This window comes from Oratosquilla oratoria, chromosome 24 (genome assembly GCF_046742065.1).
Source record: "Oratosquilla oratoria isolate Oo_2021 chromosome 24, ASM4674206v1, whole genome shotgun sequence".
NCBI classification, from domain to species: domain Eukaryota; kingdom Metazoa; phylum Arthropoda; class Malacostraca; order Stomatopoda; family Squillidae; genus Oratosquilla; species Oratosquilla oratoria.
This window is the reverse complement of record NC_134800.1, coordinates 11,832,185-11,844,964: the sequence shown is the minus strand read 5'-3', so window position 1 is coordinate 11,844,964 and position 12,780 is coordinate 11,832,185. Positions and strand designations below refer to the sequence as shown.

The 12,780-nt window shown below is 39.8% G+C and overlaps 1 protein-coding gene across 6 annotated transcripts; it reads right to left on the bottom strand.

Moving 5' to 3' along the window:
- Nucleotides 1-2,043: 2,043 nt before the first annotated feature.
- On the bottom strand, nucleotides 2,044-12,705 carry LOC143038449 (E3 ubiquitin-protein ligase rfwd3.L-like). Of its 6 annotated transcripts, none has more exons than XM_076207656.1 (7): nucleotides 12,536-12,705; nucleotides 11,443-11,824; nucleotides 7,847-7,999; nucleotides 6,969-7,003; nucleotides 6,161-6,205; nucleotides 4,556-5,129; nucleotides 2,044-3,774 (listed from the first exon to the last, which is right to left on the bottom strand). In XM_076207656.1, the coding sequence occupies exons 3-7, from the start codon at nucleotides 7,956-7,958 to the stop codon at nucleotides 2,270-2,272; spliced, it is 2,271 nt and encodes a 756-aa protein (XP_076063771.1). In that variant the 5' UTR covers nucleotides 7,959-7,999; nucleotides 11,443-11,824; nucleotides 12,536-12,705; the 3' UTR covers nucleotides 2,044-2,269. The 6 variants fall into 6 exon arrangements, with proteins under 6 accessions (XP_076063771.1, XP_076063768.1, XP_076063769.1 ...); XM_076207653.1 differs by lacking the exon at nucleotides 11,443-11,824 and adding an exon at nucleotides 9,311-9,506; XM_076207654.1 differs by lacking the exon at nucleotides 11,443-11,824 and adding an exon at nucleotides 9,387-9,506.
- Nucleotides 12,706-12,780: the final 75 nt, after the last annotated feature.

Here is a 12,780-nt window from a genome sequence, read left to right as displayed (position 1 = left end):
TGTTTATTTATATCCTATTTATTTATTTATTTTTTTAATACGAGGCTAGCACTCTCCCGGATCTCAAGAGATATGCCCACGTCATGCCACTGGTAGCAGTGTCAGTGACCGGAAGGGAAGGTAAACCTCGACCGCATGCTCCGACACCTTGACAATGTTGCCAAGTGGTTATCTTTACCCACATATTACTGGCACTAAAATGCGACTTCCTTGGGTTTATTTTGCGCGATCAGACTGTATTGTAGCAATATAGCATTTTTATAGTTACAAAAGTATTAATTGTATAATCAAACCTTTACAAAAGTATACAGATTTGAAAATCATAAAAATAACATTGATTCTTAACAACTCCTGTTATCGTAAAATGATCATGTGACACTCAAATTTATCTTGGAAGTATGGGAGGCAGAGAAGAAAACACTTGCAAATAAGATGCAACTTTTCAGAATTAAAATATGCAGGACTGAAAATTACTATGTAAAATTCTATAGGAAAGAATTCAAAGAGGTTGTCATTGCCATTATTAAAATATGTAGAATATGTAGAGTGGAAGCACTGCTGACCGTCAACAACCCCGATTCACTTGAATAACTGGAGGGCAGAATGTCACACAGGAATAGATAAATAAGTAGGTTATACCGTAAAGAAATATCATGTTCAAAGGAAATTTTATTTAAATAAATGCATGTAAGAATTTATATAAAAAAGAAACAAACAATAAGTGATAAAAAAAAAATTAAGGGTTTTGAACTTCTGATAATTCTGCGTGACCTCCTGACCATGCATAAATTTGCTAGAATCAAAAGGAAGATCTGCCTAGTTGTTTAATCAGACTGATAACTCGACTGAAACTTGATGTCAGGCAAAACTAAGATTTAGACTTGGGCAGACTTACTGCTGCATAAGGAATTCTACACATGTACATTGTTCAGTAAAAAGCATTGCAGGAACTGACTGGTGAAATATCTGAGCTGTTGTAAACTCAACAATATGATTTATAGACAAGCGAAATGCTCCTGACAATAGAGACATTTCTGAGAATGATTGATTGATTGAAGAAATTTTTGGCTTGAAGGCCAAGCGCCGGAGATATTTCTGAGAATGAGATGTATGATAGGCGATGTTCAATGTTTGATGTCAAACTCCTCATCTCCTTCAGGAGATGCGGACACCAGACTGGGCCTATGCTTTGTGTCACTTGTATTTCTTACACTTTTCACACCTGGAGAACTGACAATTGGTGATTGCCTCCCTCCTACCACTGTCAACTGACATAAATCACCCACCACCAATACAAGTCTAAAGTATCTTTCCAAAAAGATTTGTAGAAGGGCCTGAGGTCCCTTACCAGCCATTGTTGTCTTGCAGATTCCCTACTTAATGAAACTACAAGGCAACATTTATTACAATTTTCTGTACACAAGCATACACTGACAGAGCTACTGCTCTGGGGGACTGTCATCCTTAGGTTTCTATTAACAATAATAAATTAGTTGATGTAATTATAAAAATTTATTGCATATGTATGGATTTTACACTGTTCATAACCCTAAAATTGCATAAAAATTGCATCATTTAACAAAAGCCATACAAGAAAATGTATTTGGTATTTCCAATTCTTCATTTACTTCATAGTGGGTGTAAACATTGTTAGAAATACTTTCAACCATACCATTATCAGAACACCGAGTTTGTTCTCATTAAGTATACACATACCTAAAAACCCTAAGAAGGAATGTAAATGAGTCAAAGCATAAGCCCATCTTATACCCATCCAAAACCCTACTCATTATTCCTCCCACCTTGGCTCTTGGATGAAAGGTCAGAGGTAATGCAGCAAGACAGCACTTCCACAACAGGGCCTCATGGCTGGAGCTAGTTTACCCCCAATTGCTTCAATACACAGGGGTAAATGAGTTCTAACTTAACAAGGATGGCTGCAATATTACACTTCTATGATTGTGTAATTCACGAAAAGGATGCTCAATCAGTGTACAAGTGAATAATGATTGTCTCTTGCAGTAATGTCAAATATAGAAATAAAATATCATATATCTTTAATAAAGGTTTATTCTCATAAAAATAATATAAAAATATTTACAATCTTACTTTGGCTAAATATGGAACGAAAAGGAAGTGGTGATAGATCTAATCTACTGTGTAGAAGTGCATGATCTGTAGAGCCAGCTAGTCGAACAAAGCTACTCTTTCTATCTCGTGCTGCAATACTGACTTACGACAAGCAATCAGATAAAAATTTCCCATTCCCTCAGCTGAGGACATCCACCCACTTGAAGACCTTGAGTATTTTGTCTGATAAAAGACTGAGGTAAGCACCACATGTTGTATTCACCGAAAGAATATCAATTACAGTGTCAGTGCCCTTCAACTGCTGCACACAATTCCCTGTGGAAGTGTCCCATACATAGGTACTCTGGTTGGACTCATCACTTGCACATGCTACAACACTTCCATTTGGATTGGCACCACCACCGCGCCTTAACAAGCATGATCTTGAAAGAACCTTTTGAGTTGTTCCCCCTTTAAATGTGTGGACAATATTGGAGGAGACTATATTATTAGAAATTTGTGGCTCTGTTGCTATATTGACGATGGACATGGAACAGAGCATATGACGTGCATGAGGAAACTTTTGGCTGGGTCGACAAGACACGAGGAAGTGGCGGCTGGAATTTTCAAAAGAAACCGAAGTGAATGGCCCTTCTAGTGGCAATGTGTGATCTCGAGTTGTTCCATCTTCTTTTACTTCCATGAAGGAACATGATTGTAGTCGCGCAACGAGTAGTCCTGTCATAGGAAAGGTACTCTCAGACGACTGAGGTACAAAACACAAGGATACAATAGGTCCTGAACCTGAAACATATAAAGTCTCCACACTACCAGTTGTGAGTCGAGTATCAAACTTGACTACTGTGCCAATAGATGTTCCCACATAGAAAACATTAGGCTCATCAGAATCCCAACAGCAGGCCCACAGAGGAGCTTCTGTTGTGAAAGTCTGAACATTTGCATTGCTGCATACATTAGTTAACTTGGCCACTTTGTCAATGCCCACGGTCAATAGCAGGTCATTTTTGGCAGGGTTGAAGGCCATGTCCCGAATCTGCTTCTGATGAATGGGCACGTAACGCTCAGCCTTCATATCCAACATGTTCACCTTTTTCACACCAAAACCTGAAAACATCTGCACTTGGCTTGGCACAGACACAACTAACATATTCAGCCAGCTGTTGAAAGCCATTACACGACAACCACCATCTTTCTGGAGTTCCATACTTGTGCATAACACCAATCTACCCTTCTTTGACTCACTACCCTGTGACTGAGATAAATCCATAACAGAAGATACAGCTGAACTCTGACGCAAGGCCAGCAGCTCATTTTGCAACTTCACCACCAGCTGTGCCTTCAACTCATACTTTAGTTTAGTTTGAGCGTGTTCCAATTCCAACTTTCGTCTTGCTTCCCGTTCCTTCTCGAGGTCATGAAGAACCCTATCCCTCTCAGATGTGTCAATCACTTTCAAGGACTTTGCATACAATACTCTAACATCCTTTTTGGTAGCCTTGGCATTACACTGAGGGCATTTGCCTCCTTGGCCTTTGAGCCACCGTTCAATACAAGCCTGACCAAAGATGTGGCCACACTTGAGAGACGAGAGTCGGTGACTGCCTGAGTTGCTCCAAGGTTCAAAACAAATGGGGCAGGTTTGCCCCTCATCATCTTCAGAATCGGGAGATGCAGGAGCAACACCTTTAAAGAAAAAGATTAGTGCTGGATTAACATCTAAATGCTATACATTAGTTTTAAGACAACTATACATTGAAAGAAAATTTACCTTGATATTGAAACTATATGAAGAAACCTGAATTCATTACAGAAAAAGCACTAATTGTATCTACTTCACAGATTTTCCTCTTATCAAACTACTTCCTGCCTTTCTATGGAATCAAGAACACAGGGATAAAAGCTCAAGGAGGAGAAGGAGGTTGTGGTAGCAGAGGAGGTAAGGAGGGAGACCATTACTTGCCACTGATTCCTCCCCTCATGCAGACATATTACATAAAACTACATGCATACATATACCAAAGGCTTTTTCCCCCCTTACAGAGGAGGTAGCTAAAAAAACAAAGGCATAAAAACCACTCCCACCCATTCCATCCCTATCACACTCCACTCCCCTCCACCCTCTTATCTTGGCACCTCCTGTATGATGAGTCATCCCTGCATCTTGTCCACTGCCCTGGGTCAGAAGCAGTGTCGCAAGACACAGCATATCCACAGCAAGGCAGCTTCATCAAATTGGCGACCCCCCTCTCCGTCCTCTCATGCAGGAAAGGAGAAGACGGGGAGAAATCCCTTCAGGCTGCATCAAATTTTTCTTACACATACTCCCTCTCCCCCCACCCATTCCACCTCATGGATCATATCATCATCCACATACAACCATTCTCCATTCACCCGTCTTCTGTCCTCTCCTGTCCTTCCTCAACATAAAACTAGACCCAAGAAAAAATTCCCTAACATGACTTACTTTTGGGTGCTTCTTTCTTTGGTGTCTCTTGTTTAGGATGTTCCACCACAGCTGGTGTCTGAACTTCTGAAATAACTGCTACATCTACTTCAGCTCTCTCAGTTCCGTTAGCTTCCCTTGGTTCCTCGAGCTGCATGTCTCTCTCTGCCTCAGGTTCCTCTTCAAGCTCTACTTCTACAACCTCCACTTCTCTAACTACCTCCACATTATCATCGGCTTGCCTCTCCTGAATCACCACAACCTCATTTTCACCCTGCCTCTCATTGACCACTTCAACTTGATTGTCTTCAGCCTGCCTCTCTTCATCCACATCAATTTGATTTTCAATTGGTCTCTCGACAATCACTTCTACCTGGTCTTCTACTTGCATATCTTCTGGTTCTGATTCAGCCAATAGCTCTTCCTCATCTCTGTGGGCAGGATCTATTTGCTGATGTGTACTTGACCCTTCAGACACATCTACATCACTTTCTATATCTGCATCTCTTGCTGCACTTTCAGGACTTGAAGCAATAATGGGTGCATCATGGCCTTGCTGAGCAGTTTGCCAACTCAAATTTGGCCTGTTCTCCTGCTGTGGAAAAGAAAGAATGATTAATTTATATGCATATATACATACATTACCAAAAGGTCTTCCCTTCCTTATAATAGGAAAAGAGGCCTCTGGTGTATACATATAGATAGATAGATACAGGGGATGGCCAAGTCAAAGCATACACCCACCCTACATCCACTCCACACCCATCCAAAAACCAGCAGCTTTACAGTATCTACATAAAGTAATATCTATAAATGCAGTGGTATAAGTTCTGCATAAAGTGATGGATATAAAGTAGATCAAAAGGATACAAAGAACAGTTACCAGAATGGTTCTCTCCCTTGCAAATAAACTACCCTCATTTAAACAGTCCTTAAATTTTCTCTCTAGCACTACTACCAGGACCACCTCTTTCCTTTGGTTCTTTAGTGAGGGGATAACAATCCCACTATCATATCTCCATGCATGTTGTAAAAGGCAAACACCCCATCTTACACTGCCTCACTCTATAGCTATACCAAGACTCAAGCTCAATACTTTTTCCTTGAATGACGATCAATCCTGTGGCTGTTACCAGTTACCTGGGATCTGTGGGTTTCCTGTAAGAAAGACACTAGGCAATGAATCGCGTGACTAATCGTAAATGGAGACAAATGGGGTGAAATGAAGGAACTGGAAATAAATTCCCCTTTCGGTAGTTTTCTTCCATGAAATTCCCTTTTCTGTAGTTTTCTTCCATGATCTGACTTGGCCACACCCATCACAAGGGGGGAGGGGGGGGGAGGCCATTGGTATATAAAGGATACATACACTGCATGTCATGAAATATCTGACAAGTTTTGTGAAAACATCCTTACAACTATTACTGTAGGACAAGAATATACAAGGAGGATAATGACCTGGTGACCACATGCAGAATGACTAGTTCATTCTCTCCATCTGTCTCTCACCTCCACCTTCCTCCCAACAAATTACAATCATTTAGGCCATGAGTAACAACCTTTTACTTAATCAGCACAAAGACTTGAACATCACAATGATGAAATTTACCAATTACCCATTATTACCTGACTTCTTTGCAGAACTGGAGATCTCATGTTAAATCTGCGCACCTGCCAAGAAGAAAAAAATAAAATAAAATAAATAAATAAAAAAAATAATGTCACTGATAAGGAACAGATCTCACTACATAACTATAGTAATAACAACAAGATAGGTGGGGTGAATGAGGCACTGGACATTAGAGGTATGTCTGTCAATTAGGGAAGGGGGAGGACATGAGATAGGTGTGAGTGAGGAGAGCAGTTGTGAAAGGATGAGGAAATTATGTGGTCTAAAGGAATTTCTTCTTGTTTGCTCTGTGTATTTCTCAAGTGGATGAGGTTGTGAATGGAGGGGTGGGGTCACTACCTAATGAAGCTGTTAGGCCTTGCTTTGGAGGTACTGTATCTTGTTGCATTGTCTCTAACCCAAGCAGTGGACTGGAGTCAGGGATGACCCTCCATTCATGAGGAGCTAAGCAGATGGGTTTTTGGGTGGGTGTAGGATGGATGGTTTCTCCAAAGGCATTTCTCCTTGTTCTCTCTATTCTTTGCATGAACATTTGTGTAATTGTATTAGTGTTTTCTATGTTTATTCTTACCCAAGAGCCTTCTTTGAATTCAAATGTGCACATCACAAAAGTTAATGGTGTCTTCAGAATTGCAAACACATCAAAAAGGGAGTGATTGAGTCAAAGCATTCAAAACCTACTTATTACCCTCAGAACTGTATATGCTATAATTATGACAAAATGTTGAATGTACTCTATGTCCAGATCACAATTGTGTTAGATTACTTGAGAACTTATTGATCACTGCAAAAGTCCTGTATTACCTGTATTCTAGGTGAAAGTTGCTCTTCCTGATCATCTGAAAAACAAAAACATTTCTTCTAAATGAAACTTCATCTGCTCAGAACAAGACAACTATGAATCAAAGAAACATTCAACAGTAAAATTTAATTGTCAACTCCTTCTAATGGACATGATCTCAAAACTCTTGGGTCTAATTTTTTATATTTACATGTTTTTCAGCAAACACATCATGGGCCTAACAGTGAATATCAACAAGAAAATAAATAAACAAAGACTAGTAGCATGCACATTTTTGGTTAACAGAAACTCTTATTTCAGTCTACATTTAAAAAAAAAACACACTTGATCACACCTCCCCTGCATGGTTCCCTATGAACATAAAAACCCTACTAACTACACAAAACAAAGCATTAAGAATAATAACAGGATACACTAAAACCAACCCAATAGAAATATACACACTGAAAACAAAATACATCTCATGGAACAGCACATAATTACTTATCAAACATCTACAACAAACTTCCACCACATAATGCATATCCATATGAAAATGTACTCATACTCAAATCACAAAACAAGCACTGCAAGACTGACCACCAAACTTCCTATTCCATCAAATTTACTAGACATCAGCCCTTGAGAAATATTTACTAGTATAAGCAAGAACCACCATCCAACCTAGCCACACATGCAAACTGCCACCAAATCCAATCATAACATAAAAGATACTAAACATCTAAATGCTAAATATGCAGAGAATAATGAACATACAAAATCTTTGTCATATGACTTGACAGAAAGAGGTATGGCAAGGGGTTAACAATAAATCAAGGATTACCAGGACAGCCAACACCAAAGTACAGATGTCAACATCAGATGTAACAAGAGTACATACCATCTCCGAAGATCTCCCCTGACATGTCTGTAGCATCAGAATCATAATTCTCCACTCTGTTGGACTCAGGATCTTCATCAAAATCACTGTTTACTTGAGCATTATTTGCCATTTCACATTCTTTGGTGTTAACAATTACTTTCTGATCACAGCCTGGGAACAAAAATTACTTAAAGTGTACAATGAAACCATTATCATAAGATTAAACACAAGACCAAGAATTGTTAATAAGAGGTAGATCAATTACTCTGGTTCTATTCATCTGATAATTTCAAATTTACATAAACTTTGAGTCTTAATAAAAACATATGCTGAAAGTTATTTAGGTTGGATATGGGAGCTCTGTTGGATATTGATACATTTCTACTGTGTGTGTGAGTGTACTTCAGCACTGTCTTGGATCACATGTTAGGCTCATGATCAACAGCTATTACCCTCTCAGATGAGGGCTCAGAGCTCACGTATAATTGATCTATGAGTAATGCTGTGAACTTACACACACACCCAATTCCTCACCCACATGAGTTGGAGCAATGGTTCACAGCATTCAAATTCAGACCGCTGGTGTAGTGGCTGCAAATGCTACCACTGCCCTGTCAAGCCATGTGTGCGCATGTGTGTATGTGTGTGATGACCACAGCTGTCTGCTTAAGTGTGCAATGTATATTTTGTTTAACTTGGTCTCTGATTCATGGGAGACAGCCAAGGATCCTGTAAAACTAAAGATATGATACAACTCTCCCTGTGAGTACTGCATGTATACATTTTCATTGGTGTGGTTGGGTGGGATGATATTGTGCACTGTATGTGTGTATGTCTGTGATGACCACAGCTGTCTGCTTAAGTGTGCAATGTATATTTTGTTTAACTTGGTCTCTGATTCATGGGAGACAGCCAAGGATCCTGTAAAACTAAAGATATGATACAACTCTCCCTGTGAGTACTGCATGTATACATTTTCATTGGTGTGGTTGGGTGGGGGTGGTGGGATGATATTGTGCACTGTACTCTAGTGTTTTAGGGTCTGTTGTCCTTTTGTGATCAACACTGTACAGTTTGTTTGACAACAATGATGATTATATCTCATATCTATAACATTCTAATTTCAACCCCACAGCTGCTGGCATCTGTTCTTAGACCCCTCCTATAAATCTTTAGAAAGACATGTTGGACTATTGTCTGCATTGTATAAATAAGATTCTGCACCACTGACTGGTTAGAGGAGCAGGGTAACTGTTGCTGACCTCAGCTCACCTTTTAGATAAAAGAAGGGAAAGTTTGGGCTTAAGTTTCTCAGAGGGATATCTAGTGTCTGGTCTGGAGACCGAGTACCAGTTCTTAATGGAGGCGTGGGTGTTACTATTTCATGATGAGCATCAGGGAGAAGATGGTTACTATTCCTCTGAATGGCACTGACTAAACAAACAATGTATACTTGGACTGAAATTATGATCTTTTAGATACCTTATGTTTTATCACAAAGAATCTTTTCAATGAATGTACAATAATACAGGGTTCTCAAACAATCTTGAGTCTATACCAGTTTGTCCTGTCCCAGCATGGTCTTTGGTGGTCCCTCCCTCTTCCTTCTTAGTGTTATTAATCTTCTGTCCCTACATCGACTGACTGGACCATCACAAGATGGACCATACATGCCATACTGGGAGAGATCACACATATTAATTAATTAGGGGAACAGTCTTCAGTTGTCAGCTCTCATGTGTAAAAAACTGCATGAAGAGAGAGAGAGAGAGAGAGAGAGAGAGAGAGAGAGAGAGAGAGAGAGAGAGAGAGAGAGAGAGAGAGAGAGAGAGAGAGAGATAGAGAGAGAGATATATATATATATATATATATATAGAGAGAGAGAGAGAGAGAGAGAGAGAGAGAGAGATATAGATATCTTTGGGCTAGACTAAAGACCAAGTGTCAGCTCCTCAAGGTTGCACCTCTTGATGGAGGCAAGGGGGTTGACAGGTTTTGAAAATGGACAATTTTGTTATCCATTCCAGAACTGGCCCCACTACAAGCTAGAATAGACCACCTCATACCTCTATACTTGAGGAAAATGGAGAATACAGCGGCAGTGCCTATAGATGAGGACAATGGTCCAAAGTCTTTTCAAGAATATGCAAGGATTTTGCATAGTCATCAAATGCAGGTACTTGTCATTGGTCCCCATGCAATAGCTATTCAGTTATCTCTTACTTGTTCAAACAGACTCATGTTCTTTAAGAGCTCCTATCTCATATTCAGTCTTGGGTGTATAATTTCATAATCTATATTATAGCAGTTTGTTGAATCTGTACACAGGTTACTTATATATGAGTACATATACATACATACATATACCAAGGCTTTTTCCCCCTTCCAAGGGAGGTAGCCACAAAGGGAAAGGCATAAAAACACTCCCACCCATTTCATCCCTAAAATACACTCCACACCCCTTCCACCCTTCCTCTCATCTGAGCACCTCCTGGATGACGGGTCATCCCTGAACCCTGCCCACCGCCCTGGGTCAGAAGCAGTGTCGCAAGACACAGTACATCCACAGCAAGGCCGCTTCATTTAATCGGCGACCCCCCCTCTCCGTCCCCCTTTGCATATAAGGAGAGGACGGGGAGAAATCCCTTCGGGCTGCGTCAAAATTTACTCACACATACTACCCCACCCCCCACCCCCCCGCCCATTCCTCCTCATGCAGTCACAACATCATCCATATACAACCATTCTCCACTCACCTCTGTCTTCCGTCCTCTCCCTTCCTTCCTCAACAGACATTCCCCTCTTCCCCAAAGCCCCCTTCACCCCATCCATCCACCTCATCCTAGGACGTCCCCTCATGTTCACTCCCTCCACATCTGCCTTCCATACCTCCTTTACTAGTCTTTCTTCACTCATTCTTTCCATGTGTCCAAACCATCCTAATATTCTTTCATCAACCCTCTCTCCCAAATCCTTTTTCACCCCTGTTCTCCTCCTCACCTCCTCATTTCTCACTCTATCCAGCCTAGTAACCCCCACCATACTTCTCAGACACCTCATCTCAAACACATTCAAACTCCTTCTCTCTTCTTCTCTTATGTTCCACGTTTCTGCCCCATACAGTGCTGTTGGCACAATCACTCCTTCATACAGTCTCCTCTTCGCATCCATTCCCAAATGTCTATTTCTCATTACACTCTTTAAACCACCAAGGCATTTACTCGCTTCTCTCAATCTACATTCTACCTCCACCTTCACTCCACCTTTTCCTGCTACACTTGCACCCAAGTATCTAAAAACTATCCACTTCCTCCAGTCGCTCTCCCTTAATGTTCACTTCCAGTCTACTGCCACTTTCACCCCTTGTACATCTCATCACCTTACTTTTACCCACATTTATCTTTAGCTTTCTTCTATCACATACTCTCCCAAACTCTGCCACCAGCTTCCTCAATCCCTCCTCTGACCCTGCCACAAGCGCAGTGTCGTCCGCAAACAACAGCTGGCTCACCTCCCAGGGATAATAAAAAAATTGAATGACTTGGATATTAAATTTGGAAGCAGTGGTGAAATTTGAATCAAGTCTGACTACAATGTGTAAGGATCAAGCTTACCTATTACAATTTAATGGGTAGTTAAGAGACTATCTTATGTAACTGCCATCTCTCAAACACATCTTGGGTGTTAAAGTTGAAAATGGGCACTGATCATCATCTGCTAATAACTGGGGCAGTGACAACATCCTCGGGAAGTGCATTCCATGAATTTACAACTAAATCAATTTGTTCAAGCTAGTTTTCTAGCGCCCTCACTTCTTAGTTTGTATGTGTTGAATTCTGTACTGCTACTTTCATTGTACCCAAAGAGGATATTTCTGTCAATTTTCTCAAAACCTTTTGGGGTTTTATACTTTTTGATTAGATCTCTCTGCCCTCTTTTTATGATGTTGTGAGTTCAATTTTTTCACACCTGTCCTCATAGTTAAGGTCTTTTATCCTGAAATAACCAGGAGAAATATGATCATCTACTAGTAAATAATTATAAAACCATCATTAGCCAATGTTAAATGTAATGTTATACCAGGGCCCAGGTTACAAAGCTGTAGTCACAGGAGCCTCTTTCGAAATGTATGTGAATTTCTATCACAGGTGACCTGTTCCAGTTATGAAATTTTGGTACTGATAAGGAAAACTTATTGTACTAATCACACTTGATCATGGTAATGCTGACCTGTTGGCTGTTAGCTATTTCAACTGGGTACCATCTTTCTAACACATCTTGGGTGTGAATATTGAAAACCTAGTCAAATTTGCCAGTCTACATGATTTTGTACATTTTAACTTTTTACATCACTAATGGAATTGTTTATCTTTCTATGGTACGTGTTGTGTGTTGGTATTGTTCTACGTCAAATGATAACGTTTCTTTGGTACGTGTTACGTTTATATCTCTTTTATAACACATCCATTATATGACTACACAGTTGTTATGTTATTCATAACTATAAAATGTCCAAGGTTTATGGCAATATGCTGTAACACAAAATGTCATCGAGGCAAAATTATAAACATAACATGTTATCTGGATATTAAGGTAATAAATGTATACAAAACTAACAAATACATCCTGAGGCTGAACCCAGGGTTGGACTTATTAAACTCCACGCCCAAATCTTTCATTTGAAAATAAACGAGATTGAATACTTACATGTATTATAATACAAGTTACAGAAAGTGTATGGATCCCTGGTTTTGGGGATCCATCTCAAATCTCTTGACAATTACGCTCGATTCTGCTCAATTCAAAAACAAACCTTGTTTACTATTAAGTCAAACATGGCGGCCGATATGTTTTCTTTGAGTTACATGGTTTGTATTCGATGAAATCTGTGAAACAAAAAATAGAACACCAAATTCTAACATAAACAACCTACTGAAACTTCATTATGAATA